Source organism: Xiphophorus hellerii, chromosome 18 (assembly GCF_003331165.1).
Source record: "Xiphophorus hellerii strain 12219 chromosome 18, Xiphophorus_hellerii-4.1, whole genome shotgun sequence".
Taxonomy (NCBI): Eukaryota; Metazoa; Chordata; class Actinopteri; order Cyprinodontiformes; family Poeciliidae; genus Xiphophorus; species Xiphophorus hellerii.
Window position 1 is genome coordinate 13,981,177 of NC_045689.1, and position 21,437 is coordinate 14,002,613.

At 42.9% G+C, this 21,437-nt stretch overlaps 1 protein-coding gene across 2 annotated transcripts in view; it reads right to left on the bottom strand.

The window, feature by feature from the left end:
- Positions 1–604: 604 nt before the first annotated feature.
- Positions 605–21,437, bottom strand: part of ssh2a (slingshot protein phosphatase 2a) — a 30,484-nt gene continuing 9,651 nt past the window's right edge. Inside the window, exons 1-14 of one of the 2 annotated variants that reach the window (XM_032545310.1) lie at positions 16,192–16,720; positions 10,580–10,692; positions 9,940–10,004; positions 9,476–9,597; positions 9,189–9,254; positions 8,958–9,023; positions 8,411–8,605; positions 5,931–6,024; positions 5,522–5,650; positions 5,235–5,281; positions 4,784–4,930; positions 4,513–4,713; positions 3,199–4,066; positions 605–2,399 (exon numbers count right to left, since the gene is read on the bottom strand). In XM_032545310.1, the coding sequence (XP_032401201.1) occupies positions 1,029–2,399; positions 3,199–4,066; positions 4,513–4,713; positions 4,784–4,930; positions 5,235–5,281; positions 5,522–5,650; positions 5,931–6,024; positions 8,411–8,605; positions 8,958–9,023; positions 9,189–9,254; positions 9,476–9,597; positions 9,940–10,004; positions 10,580–10,692; positions 16,192–16,421 (3,714 nt within the window). In that variant the 5' untranslated portion in view covers positions 16,422–16,720 and the 3' untranslated portion in view covers positions 605–1,028. Of the gene's footprint in view, positions 2,400–3,198; positions 4,067–4,512; positions 4,714–4,783; positions 4,931–5,234; positions 5,282–5,521; positions 5,651–5,930; positions 6,025–8,410; positions 8,606–8,957; positions 9,024–9,188; positions 9,255–9,475; positions 9,598–9,939; positions 10,005–10,579; positions 10,693–16,191; positions 16,721–21,437 lie in introns of those variants that run through there. The other variant, XM_032545311.1, reaches the window with a different exon arrangement.

Sequence of the window (21,437 nt, forward strand, 5' to 3'; positions counted from 1 at the left end):
TTAATCCAACTTTTTTCACACAGTACTTTCAACAATCAAACCTTTGTAGAAAATGTCAGACTCCTTGCCACAGTTATCTGATTTTAATGACTTTTAAAGTCTTTTAATGTGAGGTTTCTTTTGCCAGAGCGTATCTCAGCAGTGCCCCCGGTGGCCTACTTCTGAGTGTTTAATTACCCACATGAAGCAGTGGGGGAAATGTCAGCCTGAAATAAGCTGTGCTCATCAATTCCCAGTAGAGACCCTGGTGGTGTGTTCAAAGACATAGTTATATGTGGGTAAAAATAACAAGCAGAGAAAATCAGCTAGGATAAAAAGCTGAACCGCCCAAGTCTGTGTTAAATGTCAAGAATCTAACATTTTAACCTGTATTATCAGCAGTTTTATATTTTTCTAATGCTGTATATTATCACCTTGACCAGCAGGGGGTGCTGATGCACTGCATTCATATAATTTCTCTTTCTTTAGAAGTTATTGGAGATTCTGTATTTGCACAGGAGATGAAAAATATACAAAATCATTTATTTCTTTTTACATAAAAAATAAATGTTTTCATTTTTTTCTTTAAAAAGGCAAAGAATTAAAAAAAGAGAAAACAAACATGTCAGCTTTGTCCTGGTTTAATTAAAAATCTGAGTAAAGACAAGTCCAAAACCACAGAGACAAGTCTACTGAGAACAGTGCAAAACAAGCTTTCCCAGCGTAAGAAACGGATTTCAAATAAAAGACACAAAAATCACCAATGTGGTAAAGTGCATGTTGTGAAAAAAAGCAACTCCGGTTGCAGTTTTATAAACTTTGACCCGGCAGCAAGGGTCTCACAATGAAAACAGACTCTCCTTAAAAAAAAAAACAGACATAAACAAACATGACGGAGTGCAAAGTTTGCACTACTTCAGTTTTAGTTTGTACATTCATATAATATTACTGTGCTCCAGTTAAATCATCCAGTGGTTTACATGCATCATTTCTACCTCATACACCCCACACACAATCTTCATTCACACACACACACACGCTCCAGGAGGTCACATGGTGTTGTAGAGCAGAGCGACGGCTCGTCTTCGCTCTGCGGACGCTTTGCGGCGTCTCGACGAGTGTCCCTTCCCCTGCTGAGAGGACGGAGACGCGCTGCTGCTGAGTCCGTCTGTCTCCGCCCCCTCGCTGTCTCTAGAGGAGGACGAGTGGGACGGGGGCAAAGGCGAGTCAACGGGGAACGAATTGAGAGAGAGAACTTTCTGCTTCTTCCAGCTGTCGTCTGGGTGGGACGAGTCCTGGCAGGACGACGACAACGAGGAGGAGGGTGGTGTCAGGTCCAGGTCGCAAAGGTCGTTAGCGGACAGCTCCAGGCAGTCCAGCTTGGCCAGAGATGCCGATCTCTTCATGAGAGACGGCGGCGTGAGGCCTGCCTGCCGCATGCGGGCCTCCAGCTCCAGGGTTCTCTGCCAGCTGGGCAGCGCGCCGAGACCCCTGCTCTCTGCTTTCTCTTTCCGCCGCTGTCTCGCTGCCTCAGAACCTTTGGGACGTCCTGATTTGGTGTCCATCGTGTCCGTTAGTCCATCCCGTCCCACTCCGTCCTGCAGGAACGCCTGCAGCTCTCGCAGTGTCCGCTGGATGCGCTCCAACTCCCGGCTGCTCCTGGTCAGTCTGCTCTGGGCGTCACAGCCCGGTCCACACCGCCGTCCACAGCCGTCCTGAGGACAGCCATCCGTCTCAGTCTCCTCCACCGTCACTCCGTCCAGGTTCAAAGCAGCTGGACGTTGTGTGCTTTGGCCGTGCGGCTGGTCCAGCCTGCTGGACCGGGCTGAGGTATGTAAAGATGATTGTAACTCAGCAGTGGAGGTCAGTGATGATGTCAGCATGATGTCAGCAGGAACTCGGCTGATGTGCGCATCAGGACAGTTGTTGGGCTCCTCTGTTTCTTTGGCCATGTTCTCTTCCTGAGTGAGTGTCTGCTCCGCTAGGTCCCGGGGGTCCAGCAGAGGAGGAAGCTCTGAGGTCAGGGAGCTCGGAGCCGACCGGACTGGAGGTGTTTCAGCGCTGGGTGATTGCAGTGGCGAGCGCTGGGCCGCCGCCTGCTCCAGCTCCAGCCTCAGCTTCTGCTCCAGCTGCTTGGTGGCACGGCGAACCGACCCCGCTTGCCGGTCGCTCGGCAACCAGGATGGAGAGGACGGAGGCGAGGAGCTGAGCGGGAGCAGTGGGGGTTCGGGTACCGCCTGGTGGTCCTGCTGGATGGGCTGGGAGCTAAGAGCGGACGAAGGGAGTGATGATGATGATGATGTTGAGGATGAAGGAGAAAAGGCTGAGTGTGATATGGCTTCAATCTCAATGACAATGTGGCGGACTGATATCCCGTTGTCATGGTGATAGAGATGGGTTTGGTCAAAGCCGTCCTCGGACTGCAGACAGAAAGAGACGAAGAGAAAAAAACGCTTCAGTTCCACTGCAAGCAAAATGTTACACTTCACACATTTCTCCCAATTAAATTTCTATTCAGTTCCCCTTTTCTCTGATACTCCCAAATAAAATCCAGTGACAAAACTGAAGTCAGCTCAGTAAACTGTGTGTGACTTAGAAGTCCCATTTGGTTCGTCTAAAAACCTCGGTCTCATTTTGGATGACGTGAACCCGCAGGCCGCTCAGAAAGCAGGAAGTGAACAATAGAGCAAGATCGGAGTTCAGCACCAGTGGAAAGGGTAACAAATAAAAAATAAGTGTCAATGTTTCATGACAAAATGTGATAAAGTTAAACTCTTATGAATACTTTTGAAAGATATGGTAATAAACACCTCTGATGTGGTCCAGCTAAAAATAAAGCAGATTTACAACCAACAACACGATTATGATTGTAATTTACTGACAGGTTAGTGCTGACTGTTCCTCTGCTTTCCAGCAGGTGTCGCTGTGCTAAATGCTGCCTCTTGACTGCTCTGTTTATGAAAAACAGAGCAGTAAAAAGTCAACTGGAACAACCAGCTGAGCCGAGGCTGCTGGGAACCAGAGGGAACAGGAACGGACTTTTGTCTGCTGCTGAGTCAGCATGAAATCCAAATGTAGAAATATCTCACACACACTAATGTATGATTTGCATGAAATATTTACAGTCACACACACACACCTCTTAATAAAGTGGTTGATTCTCATGAACACACTTTTTATAAATAGGACCATTTTGTTCAAAGACAGAACGCTTCCCACCTGACTGCTCCCATCCTCCAGCTCCTCTTCACCTTTGACCTCTGCATCCCCTTCCTGCGCCGGTGCCGACCTCTGCTGTGGCTGCTCCGGTTCCTGAGCCAAACCCACAAACTTCTCCCTGGCACTGAAGAAGTCGATGCTTTCAGAGCTGTGATTGGACGAGTCGTCAGAAGGGCTGTGATTGGGCGAACTGTCCGAGGTGCTTCTTGTTTGCGGTTCGCTGGGGTTGTTGTTGTCGTCGCTCAGAGCGAGAGGTAGAGGGTGGGCAGTGGCGGGGCAGAGCAGGGTCTGTTTGCCGCTGGAGTCTGACGGAGATTCATGGAGTGAGTCAGAGTCGCCGGAACCCCGAATGAGGGCAGAGATTTCCTCTGAGCTGCGGGTCTCCGGGAAGCTGAGGGACGGCTCAACCGGTTTGCCTTTTTCTGAATCAGACAGGAGGGTGGGCGGAGCTCGGCGGTGGAGCTCAGGGGTCGGAGGCAAGATGTGGAGTGAAGGCGGCGGATGCGGCAGAGGCACTGGCACGGTAACGGCAACGCTCGCCCAGCTGTCCAGCTTCTCCTCCGGAATGACAGTGGCTGCTCGGGGTCTGGGGAGAGGAAGCCGGGGTCCCTCCTGGAGCGGCGAGTCCCCGACGCCGTTGGAGAGCGAGTGCAGATCGGAGCTACGGGATTTGGCGTTGGGTTCAGCGCCGAGGGCCTGCAGTACAGCCACGCCCAGGAAGTGATGCAAGGAGGGGGAGGAGGTGGTGTTGTTGTTGTGAGAGTCGGCGCGGAGCAGCATGGGAGATGAAGGCTTGCACATGGAGTCGGTGCGATCTGATAGGTCGCTGTCAGAGTGGGAACGCCACAGCTTGTTGTGCCTCTGTTTGCTTTGGAGGAAAACACAAACAAGAGTTGATCAGTGTTTAAAGTAGAAATATAGAAGCAAGAGGATGGACGGATGCAGGAAAGAAAGATAAACATGATGAAAGGGTTTCTGGAGGCTTCACCAACTCACATTTAAGACTTTTTAAAACAATTATGAATGAAATTTAAGACACGTATCCCAAAAGAAATGGGAAAAAAAAAAAAATTGAACTGCAAACCCCCAAAATCCTATGAAGTAATTTTGGTCTGCTTCTAGTACACTTGAAATGATATAAAACTAACTCACAAGTAACTTTTCAGCAAGATATATGAGCTGGTTTTGAGTCAATAATTCCATAATATTGATGAAAACGTTCTTTTTCTATTGGTAGATTATTTCACTTGTGGGAAAAATGTCTCGATGGATGAATAAACGGCAGAGTGAAGATTTGGACGCTGTAATGACTACCTGGCCAGCAGGATTCCCTGATACTCCTCCAGCTGCTTCATGAAGGACGGGTTGGGCTTGGTGACGGTGCGTCTCTCCTTCACGTAGTCGAAGGCCGTGTCCAGATCCCAGCCGTACTCCTTCATGGCGTAGGCGATGACCGTGGAGGCAGAGCGGCTCACACCCATCTTACAGTGGACCAGACACTTGGCTCCAGCTTTCCTGTGGTCAGAAGCAGCTTTAGAGACCCACTCTACCACACGTTTACGAGTCATCTTGTTCGGACCCCTACTTGGCTTTGGTGATGAACTTGTACGTTTCGTTCCAGTATTCCAGCAGATTGGTGGCCTCCTCGTCATAAACTCTGATGTTGTGGTATTCAAACATTCCAGGGAAAAAGTTGTCGATTTCCCTGGTCACATTCAGGATGTAGCGCACGCTGCATTAGAGAGAGACGGAGAGGACGATCAATTTAAACCCAAAAAATAAAAACACCAAGAGCTCCTATCGAAGGAACCAATCCGTTTAATACGGGAACAAAACATTTGAAGCAAAGCTCTCCAAAGAGACGCACTTAGAGTTTGGTGATCTCATAAGATTTAATTACTGCCGTGGATTTGCTCATTTGCTCTAGAAAATGTTCTCTCTTCAGTTATTAAAATTGAGTGACAGTGTGTGTTTTTTCTCAACTAATTACAGTTGTAAAATGCCTTAATTAGGTTAGAAAGAGACCGGTCTCTTACCCGCTGTTCTGCAGCTCCTCCAGGTTGGAGGCGTTCCACTCAGAACCCTGCAGAGACATGGAACGGCATCAGTCAGTTCCCAGCAAAACTGTATGGAATAATCAGGTTCCCACATGTTCCTTAGATAGTAGTTATTTTTTTACCTAATATCAGGGGATTCATATAAAACTTGATAAAATTGACATTTTTCAGAAAGCAGGGACCTTGAATAACACATTCCAGGACAGAGTGTCAGTCTTGTAACCTGGAATAAAGTCCAGTATTCATCAAGGCTTCTGAAATCTCACCAGGAAGACGTGATCAAAGATTTCTGTAGGACTGTCCATCTGTCCCAGGATGACAATCATCTCGTTGTCTATGAACTCCTTAAACTCCCTCAGGTTGCACGCCATCTGCATCTCCAGCTCTGTTCGGATCTGGGAAAAGCAAAAATAAAAACAATAAAGTTAGGAAATGATATTCAAGATAAACTTGGTCTATAATGCATGTCATTTTTATTTAAAGACAAAGTAATGCATAGAGGAGATGTGGAGGAAAAATTATCCATAGTTTTTATTTTTTTAGCCCCAAATTCTTTGATTCCTGCAAATAAAATCTAGTGCAAACATCAGATGAGATCATTAACACAAGGTGTCATTACTGTAGTCAGGTACTTTAATAAATAAATTCTGCAGCTAAAACCTAAAGCTTTCCTACCTCCTTGCTGGTGACGTTCTCCAGGTCTTTCTGCATCATGATTTCTCTCAGGCGCATCTTGATCAGCCTCTCTGTGCGTTCCCTCTCTGTAGGCCTGCACACATCATGCAAATCCTTATGTTAAACCACCAAGGAAAAAAAAAAAAAAACACAGAAAGAGATCCACCTTCTGGGTCACAACAGTGACCCATTGCCTTCTGCTTGTTCATTCATTTATTTTCACGGCCATAATGAGGGCCGTTGTCCCAAAAGAGAATCGCCACTTTGTCCGGTTCTCAGAAACGCAGAAGGAACAGACAATCAGGAGAGTGCGACCCGCCGGCAGATCCAAAACAAAGTCGTCTTGTTGAGAACGTCTGTTTCTGTCCGCTCTGCCAGGAGACGCGTTTAGCCTCTGGACGCCGCGCTGATGATACCAACAAGTAGCCTAATTACGTCTCTGGAGATAGAAACGGCTCAGCTCATCTATGTGTGCTTCCTCTTATGTTTTCCTTTTTACTTTGTTTTAACTTTTTAAGTATGAATTCCTCATTTAACATCCCATAGGACAGTTTGTGTGTTTGCAAGAATCACAAATATATAAATAGCTTATTAAGAAATAAAGCTAAAGCGACTAACGTCCAGTGAATCTTTAACCTCTGAACAAGCCCTGACATGCCTGCAAAGGTTCTAACAGTGTCTGGCTATTAGCTGGGCATGGAAACAGTGTGAGGAACAAAAACAAACCCAGTTAGAGAGTGTGTCCGGTAAGTGACGATACAAGGAGTGGTTCTATTGAAGTGTGGAAATTTTATACTGCTTCCTTGAACTGAAGCTAGATAAGAGGCCTCCAGGTAATAACAGTAAAACCTGTGTGTCGAAGACAAAAACAAACCTCCCCAGATTTTACCGGGAAACCAGCTGATGTGTCAACAAACACTGGCAGCCCATGGAGCATTGGCAGCCGCCTCCACAGAAAAAAAAAAAAAAAAAAAATCAGACGGAGACTCATAAAGTGCACGTGTGACATTAACGACACGATCATTCAAGGGCAAGCACGCCTTTGCCAAAGGCAAAGGGCGTCGAATGTTTCTGGTCAGGCAAGTGGTAAACAAACACTTTTTTTATTGTCAGGTTTGAAAAAGTAACCAGCCAAACTAATTAAGCTCTGCCTGCCACCTGCCTCTGTCCGTTCCCTGTCTACCTTCCAGAGGGTCCGTCTGGATTTCATTTTTTTCCAAAAGTAAATCGAGCCAGAGAATGGCTCAGCTATTTTCAACACTTGAGGGTCTGTGAGTTGAGAGAAACGCTGCGACTCGGTGGCAGGGCGTGTGACTCCAGCAGCTCGGACGGGAAATTCCCTGCTGTTAGCAAAGACATGGGGCATCATTCCTTTAGTGCCCTTTACTTTCTAAGGTTTCTTTCTTTAGAAAACTGTTTTATGGCCAGTGTCATGCATAATAAAGATCTGAACTTTCTACCTGTCAGGAAAGCATCATCCAGCTACAGAGAAACTCCCCCATCTTTCCTTGAAGCCTAATCATGTTCTCCTAAAAAGTGCCTCTGCAATGCATTTACACGTGTCGGGGTCAGAGTTCACACCGCCGCTCTAATGATAGCTCCCACATTTTCTGTTGTCAAAGCAGCATATTTCATAAGTTCACAGAGGAAACTCCTACATTACAGAATGTCCATGGATCTTTCTACGTTTTATTGTATTACGACCAGAACTTAATGTAATAGGATTTATGTGCTAAACCAACATGAATCCTTTCTTTCTGAAAAGTGTGGCGTGCATTTAAAATTAAAAGCTCACTCAATTAGTGCTGAAATGATTAATTGTGATGAAAGGATTGTTGAAACAATGGTCAACTAATTAAATCAATTAATCATTAACTGGAGCTTACAGACTCAAAAAAGGTCAATTGCTGAAAGAACAAAAAAAAAAATAGTACAAACAATATTTACATTTTACATTCAAAATGTAAATATGTTCAACACAGAACTCATTAAGTGACAGTTTTAGCATCACCTGGTTCAGACAATCTCTTATTAAATAACTTTTGCTATCCATTTATTAATCACTTAATCCAAAAGATAATCAGCAGATCAGCCCTACATAGTATTGATTTTATTAAATGAGTGTCTCACATGTTAATGTAAAAATAATGGCTAATAAAGTAAGTGAATTTTGTTGTGCTTCGGTACAATAACAATAAGGCATTCTGATTCCTACGTGGTTAAATAGAAAATCTGCACATTTTTTATGCAATTAACTGTCATCAGATTCTCACACCTGAGCTGTGGAATCTCTGAAGCTCCTCCAGAGCTACCATGGACCACTTAACTGTTTTTCTGTCTGTTGTAATGTGACAAATTCACAAAACATTCAAGCTATATAACCACTTCCGCAAAGTATAATATAGTCATTAGGAGAAAAAAACTTTTTGTTTCTGTGAATCTATTTCAGATTTCAGAGTCTATGCTTCTGTTCCACTCACAGGTCTGTGAAGAGGATGGGTGAGTTGGCACGGTGCGACTCGACATCCTGCATGGCGTTCCATTCGTTGACACAAAACTGGCTGGAAGAGACTCTGCTCTGGTAGTAGCTGACCCAGGTCAGGAACAGGCTCCCTGGGTAATAGTTGTGGCAGCGAGCCACCTCGCAAGCTTTGTGCAGCGACTGCAGGGCGGACCTGGCGGCAACAAAAAGAGGAAGATTTCCCCATGAGCCTCAAGACGGAGTACAAATGTTTAATGTTTCGACACCAGAATGATCAAAGCTTTGTCCGGAGACATGGCTGTATTGTGCTGAGCTGGGGGTTCAATGAGAGGATGTTGAAGGAAGAAGGAAGAGCAGAGGGATAACAACATGAGGAAATGAGGAGTCCGCACTGGCATGTGTACGAGAGAAGAGTGGAAAACTGAGAAACAGCAAGACCAAAAAGAAGAAGGAAGATAAGAAAAAAACTGAAGGAGGTCAAAGTGAAAAAGGGCAGCACAGTGTGTTCTGAAGACATCAAGTATTTAAAGACAGAAGTTACTCACCACATGGCTTGGACAGACACCGGCTTGAAGACATGAACCCTGTTCACCGTTGACACACTAAAGCCTCTGCAGAGACACAGAATTAACAGATTATAAGACAAGACGCCATGTAAGCAGAAGAGCTTCAAGTAAGACCTGCAAGTTAAAACACAGTCCTTAGCAGTCAGTGGGCTGAACCTGGGGGAAGAGGGGGGCAGCGACAGGAAGCATGGCGTAGGTGTGGCGACTTACCCGTCTCCGTCCAAGTGAATCAGAGTGTCGCTCCACAGAGGTAAAACCAGCCCCACTGTGCAGCAGCTGCAGGGAGACATCAATAAACACATCACTGGTTAGTCTGATGGGCAGCAGCAAATTTATAACTAAAAACTGGTGCTTTATGGGTACAGGAGGAAAGTCCAATGTAAACAAGCACAGACAGATGGAAAACAGAGCTGTGCCCTCAAAACGAGCTGAAGTCTCTGCTGAGCTCTTGCCCTAACACTAAAACCATAGTGGTATACTGTTGCCATGGTACTGACCTATCCGAGGAGACGAAGTCTATGCCGAGCACGATGCTCTCCTCTGTATCCTGCCTGCCGTTGGTGGAGACCACCACCATGTAGCGGGTCACCTGAGGGTAGGCGCTCTCCAGACACACTGCCTGCGAGGACAGATGGAAAACAGTAACCAAGACATGAGAAACAACTTGTTTCTGTTTTGATTTCATACATAACACTGGCTTAGAGGCGCATTTTAAACTGCACTATAAGGTTTGTACTATCTTTTACGGTGTGAAGGACAAGTAAATGTACTACCCTTCTTTTCTCCAAGCATTGTCTTTTCTTACGTTTGGTTTACACCCAAGCCAAGTTTCAGTTCTTTATGGCACCCAACAAAGAAGTGAAACCCGGCACTGACGTACGCTGTGACTGATCATACTGTCAACCTGCCGCAGTGCTGGGATGTTTGATTTTGAGGTGGTTTGATGTGGCATGTTACTGACCAGTCGGATGGTGTCCTCAGGCCGCAGCACAGTAAACATGGTCTGAAGATGTTTCTGGAGGTCTCCTGGAGGATGAAAAAAAGAAAATTTTAGACAATTAGCTTTGGTTTCAGTTTACTTTGGATACTAATCCAAGGATTAGAAAACAAAGAGAAACATAAAACCCATGACAATGTGTCAGTTCCTCTGAGGCAGAAATTCACAACAGAGTCTTCTACATATTAGTCTATTTCTACGCAGAAACAAATTAAATGCTTAAACGCAATATGCAAATAAAGTTACAAAAGATCTCTAAAAAATATCTGATTAAAAGACCGAGTCTGTAAAACACTATTTAAAGTTAAAACCAAACATTAGACTGCACTTTATTACAAGACTGTGCAGCTTGAATATCAAGCACTTACAAGGACTTTATACAGAAACAAGAACTTTCCAAACCTTGAAAACATCTCATTGAAATTCAAGTATTTTCAAGGATTTCAAGAACACTTATGAACCCTGCCACATACAACAAGCAGAAAATAGATGTAAACTCTTTCAAATGAGTTCAGTTATCTGAAGAAACTGCAGCTGTGTTTCATGTGTGTGTTTGTGTGTTGGGGGTGTGCGCGCATGTGTGTGTGGGTGCACAAGTTTGTACCCGTATGCTTGTTCCTGCGCTGGCTGATACGAGGTGCAGAGTTGGACGTAGGGCTTTTCCCCCTGGGGAGGAAGAGGGCTGCACCTTTCACTGTGAGGAAACTCTCACTGATGCTGGAACAGAACAGAACAAAGAAAAATGAGACAAGGACAGGAAGCTGAAACGCCACTCGATCTAATCACATTACAGATCTGAGGTGAAACCTAAGTAGCCATTAAAGATCACGTTTGTAATCCTCCACACATGCTGTCCCTAGCTTCACAAAAAAACAAGCGTGAGCTGGGGACCTGTAATAGGGCCGGTTCTGTCACGGGTCACAATGCGCCATTCAACCCTGTGGGCCGTGCCTCCCAAAATCCCAGCATCGTCACGCCGATGCTGGCAAAACAAGAACCGAGCCCCAACGTGAACTCAGAACACAATGTTCCCTGCTCCTCCACACAGCTGGATTACACTGACAGAGTCTAACGGCGCTAACAGCTGCCAGTAGGGAGGGACGGGAGGGGAGGAAGACTGGGAGGAGAGCAGGGGTCCAGGAGGGAAGACGGCGCGAGAAAGAGCCCTCCTCCACAAGATAAGAGTGGGCTTGAATGAAACCGGGTTTGGTTCTTCTCTAATCTCTTTAAGTGTGACTGAGGTCACTTCGCTGAGAAGGACACATCATAAAGTGAGGTCAGGGTTTTACACTAAACTTAAAACAGCAAGTTGGGAATGCATGAGTCACTCCATCACACCTATAAAACAGGCCTTTTCGTGCTTATAGTATAGACAGGACCAATAATCCTGCATTATAGATGTTGAGTAAGACGTTACAATCTGGCCGGCAGACGCAGCATTCCTGGCATTCTAGCTTTACCTCAGAGAAAGTGATGGATGGAACCGTCTTTACAATATTGACTTTTTTGGAGTTTCAAACAGATTCTATAACAACAAGCTGCCGTTCTGATTGTACAGATACTCGACCAGCCTCATCCATGCTAACCAGCTAAACCGTCATCTTTTCTGCAGAAACTTGATGATTTTGAACAAAATGTAACATCAATTTCTTGTTTCATAATTGTAACTGTATTATGTTTTTATGATGTAAAGCACTTGGAACTGTCAGCACACTTGTTGCTGAAATGTGCAGCACAAATAAACTTGACTTCACTAGAAACAGACTTCCTTTCCAGTTATTTGCTGAATATTTTAGCGACTCAACCAGCGGTGACGACATTTTCAACACGTCAAATGTAATGAGAGTTTACCCTGCAGCTCTCTCTCCATACTACTTGCTACTGTTGCAAGAGCACAAACTGATTGATGGAGCAGACAGACCGGTTCCACTTGGAATAAAAAAACAAACAAAAAAACGGTTTCGTAGCCTCCGGGTGTAGGAACTAATGAGACCACACATGCATAAAGCGCAGTTCAGCAGGTGTCATCGGTTGTAGGTGATGACATCAAGTCAAGATATTTGGCGTGCTTCTTGTGACGTGTTTAGGAGGATTTATTTGACAGTAAAACACAGTGACGAATAAAAAATTTAGCCTTTGGCTGCGATGACGCACTCAATGAACCACATGCAAGCCATCAGGTTTATGTCACTTTACTCCTGCCCCCCAAATAAAAAATAAGAATGGTGATGTAGTCAATTCAACTTCCTGACATCCATTTCATTTCTCTTCCATCCAGTAAACCTTCCTGAGTTTGGTGATAATCTGGAGACAACAGACACATGGGAACAAAACCACAGCTTTGTGCTGAGCTCATTTCCCGTAACCCACCCACCCTTGACCCAGCTGTTTCCTCTCTCTCTTATTTTCCTTTACTTCCTGCAAGTTTGTCCCACTTTTTATCTTCTGTCCTTTTCCTGCCCCTACTGTATTATCTCCCGCTGCGGTCCCGCTCCTGACTAATGTACTGTACTTGGCGTCGGCCGCGTATAAACTGGGCTATGGGGCAATGTCATTTGTAATGCAACACTCCTGCTCTCCCTGAAAATCTCCCATGGAGGCGCATACATACGTTTTTACACCTGCAGAAAGAAACAGAGAAAGCGAAACGTAAGCTGGATGCTTGGAGAAGTGACGGCTGTGACAGACTCTCGAATGAAGGGTTAAAAATAGAGCAGTCCTTTAAAAGTCCCAGCTATTGATAGACTGTATTCATCAGAGCAGTCGCCTTACTGTACAGAGAAGCCTCTCTGTGACACAGCAGCGGAGGCGCACCGATGCACTTCAGCACTGAGATTGTTTTCATGCTGCAGACTGAGAGGAACATGAATTTGACTGTGTGGACACATGGAGATGGCACAAAGATAAAGAACAATAACTTGTTTGATAATTGCGGATTACTAGAATAACTTCTGTAAACGGTGTCCATCTCCACTTTCATATATGTGGGACTGAATTATGTACCCACAACCCAAATGAAGGATAAAAATTTGATAGTTATTTAAAACTTGCAGTTTCAAGGCTCAAAAAAAAAAACATTAAAGCTAAAAAGTCCCCCTCTATATGTTGTTGCTCACTGCTGGCCAGCTGGCTGAAAGAAATGTAATACATATTTATTAGACTTGCAAAAATATCAATTGGTCTGTTTGGAAATGTATCATGATCAGCTGTCATGAATTGTTTGTTGAAATAATCAATAATTAATTTAGTAATCGATTCATCATTAACTTAAGCATGCAGACTCAAAAAATTGACATTTAAAAAAAAAAAACATACTCAGCAGAAATAAAAAACTGTACAACAAATCTACATGTTGGAGCCTTTTTTGAATTAGATTAATTACGCATTTAAGGAAAAAAAACTGTCTGTAAACATATTCTACACAAAACTCCTCAAGTTGCCTGTGTTTAGAGTCACCTGGTGTTAATTTAAAAAAGGAATTGAAATATTTATTTGCCTCTTTCTACGTGTTTCAACACTGTAAAGAAAGGCTTAAGTGGTTAAATGTAAAATCTGCAGAATGCGCCTTTTTTTATCTGATCAATTAATGGAATAAACATTTACTAAAATAATCATTAGTTTTTGCCCTACAGTATTTTTTATCCCAATGTGAGAATATCCCAAGGTCTCCTGCTCAGTCAAAAGCCAGTCATCCAGGGGATGAGAAGAGGGCACCAAGTTCATTGAAAATGCTCTGGACATATGCAGCATGTAAAGCAGCAGCGGGCTTTGCAGGGTGGAGGATAAAGAAAGAAGACCCAGTCAGTCCAGAATGGGCGGGTCATGCGTTTGGCTTTTAACCAACCCCGACTCTGGACCGAAGTGAGGCGGCAGGCTTGTTAGGGCAACGGCCAGACACAATCCTCACTATGTAAGGACCACGCCGCATAGTGGGCAGATAACTGGGTGACCCCCTCCTCCTGCTCCTGCCCATATTAGTCACTGTGGAGAGGAGAGAGCGGGATATATATAGGGCCTGGCTCTATACGGCGGCAGGCCCTGCTATGGCCTTATGAGTTTGAACCCGAGGCAAATACAACCCATAGCAAAGACAAGAGGTGCCTGCCTAATGGAGAATATGTAACATGCACAAGGACAGGAAGATAAATAAATAAAATTATATGTATTGTCCAAGTAACTAAAAAAGGAGGACTGAAAAAAACATCAACATCAACATCAGTTAATGTTAGTTAAACATCAACAGGAGATAGAGAAGTGGGTACAGGAGAAGACAGGGGTGATAAAGGGAGAGTTGTCAAACCAGGTCAAACTAAAAATAGCTTCCATTAACTGTTAGCTTGCAACACAAACACTGATTTTTGCTCGACACGGTGAAGAAAATCAGAAAATCTAAAAGGTCCGCAGATCCTACAGCCTGTGATGCGTCACACGAGCAGGAACAGACAAAGAGGATCAAGCAATGGTACCTTTAACCAGTGGCTGAAATTCCTCAGAATATTTCCTGAACTTCCTCATTGAGGCTTTTCTGTTTACCTTGCAAGCTGCGCACAGTAACACTACCCCACAGGTGAAGCGGAAGAAAGGTTTCATGGGTATTTCTAAAATTGGCAGGATAATAGTGACACTCCGGATGCAAAGGAATCACAGGTAACACTTAACTCCAGGGACAGACCCTGGAATTATAATTACCAATTAAGGTGCTGCTTGAACATTATTCCACCTAATAACTCAGGTTTTGAGTACGTCATCAACTTCAGCAGTTTCCAAAGTTGAGCATGCGACTTTAGTGCTTTTATTCCTGTAGGTTAAACAAAGAATATAGAACAGGTAAGAACTGCAGCAGGTGGACAGAGTGTAGACTCCACTAGAAACATCCAACAACTTCACAAAACCATCTCTAATTTCTAAACAAAAACATACAGTATCTTCAGTGCAACGTAAAGTATTTCTGACATAAAAACAAACAGAATATTTGGACCAAACACACTTTAAATTCTCACATCTGCTGTTGCTTTGCAAACATGTGACTGCCAGTACATGGTGTGTCTTGCACCAGCGTCTTCCCATAAACGTTCTTAAGCAAACTTGCATTTAGAGAAAAAAAGTTTCCCTAAAAAGCGGTTGCAGCCCCAATAAACGCTAAATGTCCAATTTTCTCAACCACCACACCGTCATGAGCTAAACAGCTGAAAAACAATGCAACCGTGACACACGATTGCATTGCATCGATTCCATGCAAGTAACTGCAAAAGGCTACTGAAAGCCCCATAGCATACACCTGAAACAAGTTGGTGCTGATAAAAAAAATTGCCACACTAATCATTTTTATTGATTTCTATTGATTCATTTGTGGTTCTCCAACTTTGCAAGGCTTATCAGAGCCAGCACTGCACGAGTGTTTGGAAATGTTAGAACATGCTAGCCTTTGATCTGTTCTGAAGGGCAGACCACATGTACAAATCAACTAAATCATTTCTTACATATCTCCAACTAAAACAAACACTGACCTCTGCAGACACAGCAGGATTGAAGATAAACCTACAGCTGCTCTAGACAGAGCCAAAGTAGTTTCAAATGTTCCAAGTCTGTGACTTTAGTCTATTAGGATTTCACTGAGTGAGATGCTCTCCAGATGATTTTAGTCTCCACAATACAGTATCAAACAGTGAGTCACAGGTTGAGCAAGACTGGGCATTAATCTCCATTTAACAACTACTGCAAGTTTCAAGATCAAACGATATCCTCCACCCAAAGCCAAACAAAGAGATGAGGAGCAGAAAATGCCCCTGATAATCTCTTGATGTGGCAATCAGATAATGACTGCTTATAAAAAGTACAGAATTAGTCACAAAACATCCATGTTTTGTTAAGTATGTTTGAATTCCTTCAACAGGTTGGATGATTCATTGGACCTGGGGAGCACCAATATGTCTTTGTTAGGTCAAAAGGAAGCTCAGGGATGAGTAAAAGCTACTACATCATCAGGAAATAGACTGCTCTCATATTGCAAAACTGTTATATGCAACAGCTCATTGTGTCAAAATCAATAAGGGAAAAAAAAAGTCAGCCTTTATTTTAAAACTATCCAAATCTAAATTGATTTAAATCTAAGTAGTACATTAAACAATTAATTGATCAGTTTAATTTAATTCATTTAACTTGACCACTTTCCAACTATAGGGGATGATATACAGTCTTGCCTCTGATTGAACTTACAACTGGTTGATTTGATTTTTGGACACCACGGCGTCGTCGTTAAAGTAGGGCACCATCTTCGCCCCGCAGCAGGAGCAGAAGCTGACCGCCGAAGAGCTCTCAGAGCCGGACATCGTTCCGAGGGTCATGTCGGTGGCTGGAGGGTGGAGGGACGGGTCAAGGAGAGGAGGAGAAGAGGCGTCAGGTGCTCTCGGTCGGAGGAAAAGCTTCTGCTCCTCTTTCACAGTCATGTGCTCCCACGACCCAAGAGTTCAAGCGAGTGGAGTTTTCTTGTGAAAGTGGCGAAATCTTCCCCGAAACCAGTACCGAAAAAAAAGAAAAGTCGTAAACTCTGTTGCAATAAATTAAACAGGGAGGCTATATGTTGCGATGTGTCTCCTTGTCGCCGAAAGTTGAGTCTGGTTGTCCATCATTTCCAAAAAAAAAAAAAGTTCAATATTAAACTGACTTCTGAGGCGTTTTGTCGACATACTTCATTTCTGTTACATCAGAAACTCCGTCACCTTATACAGTACTGAGACATATGACTTGGTTGAGTCTACTCTCAGAAGGGAAGTCAGAGAGGAGGGGAAAGGAGGCGGAGCATCGCACATGTGCTTTTGGGAAAAACGAGGAGCCAATGAAGAGACGAAAGAGGAAGCCCCGCCCACACCCAGTAGGAACTCAGGATGGACAACTGATAAAGCAAAACAGCTCTTCACAAAACAATCGCAAACTTGCTGCTTTCGCTTGAGATTTATTATACCGTCTAGTTCCTCCTTTTTGATTCACTGTGTAAGTATCAGGAATACTTTGTTTGGAGAAAAGCTGGGTAGTTTTAGTTTACCACATGTCCCATTGTTGCTGATCTATAGTTCATTAAAGTGCCAAAAGACTGGAGTGGTTTGGGTTCAGGACTTTTACTTTGGCCATTCCAACACAAACGTATTTTATTTTAAACCATTTTATTGTAGGTCTGAATTTATTGCAATCTCTTATAGGCTCTAACAGTTTTCGTTTATCATTTTTGTTTCGTAAACCCCTGATATTGGCTCCAATACCATGTCTTTCATTAACTTTTAAGCGTAAATGATGATTTTTTTTTTATAAAGGCTTAAATTATAAACAACAGTTTTGGAATGCAAAATTCTAAAACAGATTGACACTAATCCTAACAAGTTTTTATTATGCTATTTGTTTTTCAGCGGTGAACTAAGTGCTTTAGTTTTTCAGCAAGTCTTTATATTACTTTCATAAATATGGAAAGTACTCATTCAAAAATCCTAAAATTACAGATGTTAGCAACTTTACAATAAAGCTAAATTTTAATAAATCCTCAAAAAAAGTTATACCCTTTTCCCCCTAATGCATCAAGTAAGTTTTGTGACTACAGAAAATGTATATTTAATGACAGCAGGGGCAGAACTGGCTCTTCAAAAACTTTGCCAAAAGTTTTTGTGTTTATATTTTTATTTTCTGATGATGGATTGAAAAATGCTCAGTGGGATGTTAAAAGCTTGGTATATTCCTTGCTAACATAATCCTGATAGATTCTTTCAAATGAATACGTTGAATCTGAATTTTATTTAGGACTATCAGAGTAAATAGGATAAATACAACTGCACACCATACTTTTCAGATTTGAAAAAAAACATCCTCACTTTAGAAAGACTGTGCTTCAAACAAAAAGTAAAAAAAAAAAATAATAAGGGATATGTTAGCTATTGAGTAAGTACAAATCCTTTATGTGATGATGTTGCCAACAGTCACTCAGCTGATCAAGTGGCTTGGTAACAGAGGGAGTCAATTTGGGGTGTAATTATAATTATGATAATGTAATATAGTGAATTAAATCCACATGGGTTGTTGAGGTTGCAGTCAGACTTCAATTGCCCCTCCACCCATTTCTCATAACACACAAACCTTGTGGTTTGGTTGCATAAGGAAAGAGAACAAATGAGAAACAGACTCAACTTATTGAGCCACTGCAGCAGTGAGCATGTGCAATCCTGGATGAAGAGGAGAAGAACTGGAGTTGGAGAACGTGTCTTGGACCGATAGACCCCTACATCATAGTTGCCTCACATATAAACTGAGATACTCCATGAGATGTAATGTTTGGTCTCCTTTTATGGCCAATTCAACATTTTATTTTCCACAGGCATGCCAGCATGTGTGGTTTTATGTAAGCTGACAGCAATCTGGAAACACAGTAAAACCCCAGCCTTCATTATTTTCACACCAATGTGTGCCAAGTGTCCTAAACTGTAAACTAAAACCATCTGCAGCAGATGACCTGTTGACTAGCTGGTGGAGCTGGACTTCAGAACACTGAGGGAGAAGCTCAAGTTTGAAAATAATCCGTCGGAGAAGTTATCCATCAGAAGTCTGACCCAATGAAACGGATCACTGTTAGGAATGTTAATAGTTTTCTGATCTACCAAAAAAATCTTTGGCTCAGGAGTTGGTGCTTTCCAGGATGCTATTATAGTTTTCTGTGAGGTCTGGGTGAATGAACAATTGTGTTTTTGCCTTCTTATGTTAACACAAGCTTCTAATTTTACTCAGTGCGATTTTTTCAGTAGTCATTGACATTTTGTTTTCTACATGACTTATAACTACAGATGGAAATCACACCTAGATATGATGATACATTGTTGATGCAGTAAATAGCACAAAGCGATTTTATCATGACCAGGAAGTTACTTTACAACACCAAAATAATAAATGACAGAGTCCATCATTATAAAATGCTACTATAAGGTTAAAGGGCGGGATTATTCACTGACTTTATTACTTCCATCGAAGTCAGATAAACACCAACTAACAACAGTGCTATAATCATTACAAATGTTTCCATGATGAACTAGCATAGATATGTTAGCAAAATATTAAATCTACTGGTAACAATGTGCTGGTGTGCTTACGCCACAGATAAAACAAATCCAGCTACACCTGCTGCGCTTTGCTTCCTGTCAGAAAATGCTGCTGTCACACATTGGGTCTGAGACAAACTTCAAGCAGCGGGCTGAACACACAAACAGACATTAAGTGTTCTTGTCATGCGGTCTTGTTTAGTGTCATCAAATTTACCAGCACAGTGGAAACTTATTTTTCTGAGGACTGGTAACATGAGAGCGTGCTGTGGTGTTTAGCTGAGCCTCAGGCCAGTTGCACAACCGCCTTTCGTAGCGTGTTTCCCTTTTGTCACTTCCAGGGAAAGGGCAGAGGCATTCTGGTCAACTTGTGTGCGTGTGCGTGTGGGTGTGCGTGTGTGTGTGGAATCTCCAGCATTCTGCTGATTGATAGGTCCGTGATTGATGCCAGATGTTTAGCATAACCCCCAAGCTGAAGATAAGCTACTGTTGGCACTGTGTTATACTATAAACACACTCCCCTTTCATTTAGATAGATTCATAATCTAAACTACAAAAGGTTTTTAAGGTTATGTGATAAAAAAAAAAAAAAATGTGCTGAAACAGCAATTATGATTTCAAATGCTCATAAAATGAGTCCAGGAGATGAAAAACAAACCACACAATGGCTTAGACTGCAACACATTTAGTTTAAATATTCACCAGCTACTTATCCCATCCACTTGTGATGTGGGCTCTTAACCTTGGAGAACCAGTAAGCTCTCAAGGTGGCCCAATGAAAAAGACTCACCAGTTGGAAAAAAAACAAAAAACAACACAAGGTCAATAAAGGAAGGTCAATAAATGACAAATACAAGCATGCAACTTAACCAATTAAGCTAGCATGCATGTTTTGGGACCATAGGAGGAAGGTAGAGTTGGGTTCTGTAGTTTAATCAAAGTGAACATGTGTGTGATTTTATCTTAAGTGTAAATACAGCTGATCTGTGGAGGCTTCAGAAGTCTGACGGGGAACATTAGGAACATATGGGAGAAAGTTGTGGCTGTGGTTAATTCAGCAGGGACAGTGAAGCTGGCCAAAGTTGGTGGCAAAATTGAAGAAAACCTGATAGGGGGGCAACTCCAGGCCTTGAGGGCCGGTGTCCTGCAACTTTTAGATGCATCTCTACTTCACAACTCATCTGAGTCAAATAATGAAGTCATTAGCAGGACTCTGGAAAACTTGACTGCACTTACGAGGTGATTCAGCTATTTCATTGAAGTATGTTAGACCAGGGAGACATCTAAGAGTTGCAGGACACTGGCCCTCGAGGACCAGGATTGCCCACTCGTGCAGAATGGCACTAAACATACAGTCAGAGGTAAAATTGAAGTTAAGCGTAAATTCAACAGAGACTAACAAGATTTGAAACTGATGTTAACAAACAGCACTCAATGTGTCACAGATTAGCCTATGTTTCAAAGAAATATGTGCAAATTTTTCAGTCTTTAAATATACAAAACCACAGGCTTATGGTTATTATTCCTACAAAATACAGTGAAGTTCATGGTTACAGAGGGGAAACAAATCTAGGGGTATGAATACTTTTGCAAGGTGCTGGACTTAATGCAAAATTGCTAGTGTGGACAATATTGGCGGGAGGGTTCCGTGTTAAACAGCAGGTGCACTAAAGGAAGACAGAAAGCTGCAAATGACAGAGGAAAACCTTTAAACCCAAACAGGCATGTCTGCACAGGAGCAGCCGGTATTTAAGAAGCTTTCCTCTGTCAGAGTGTTCGTTAGTGCTGCTTGCTCTTCTTGTTCCGGCAGCAGCCTCTTTAAACTCTTGGCCCGACTAACCTGCTCTGCTTGTGCACACCTGGCATTGGAGCTGCTGGACGACTCCCATAACATGGATACAGAACAATACAAAGACTTGTTAGGCAAGTACCTATGACTAAGTGCTGTCACAATGAATCAGGTTTGTTTGCTATAGTTAAAGTAAGAGCCTCTTGATGCTTCAGGCTAAATATCTCAAACAAACCCTGATTATTGCTGTGGGCAAACAGAACTAATCAAACAATATGATGACGTGAAATGCTGCGCAGCATGGACACAACGGGCACCCAGGGTGAAGGAAGGCTAATAGACAAGGTGGAGCTTGGAGGAGCATGTATTTTTGGCTTACATATCACCTTAGGAACCGTTTACTAAACAAGTTAGATATTACTGATGCAATTCATGCATGAGGTATCAGATCACCCCACACATTGCTGCAGTAGATGGCAACTGCAATATTTAAAAGATTTTTTTAGGCATGTAAACCTGACAAATGAGCCAATAAACGATTTCTGTGTAAATCTCAGAAAACACATTAACTACTTTACTTAGCCTTAAAAAAAATCTAAATA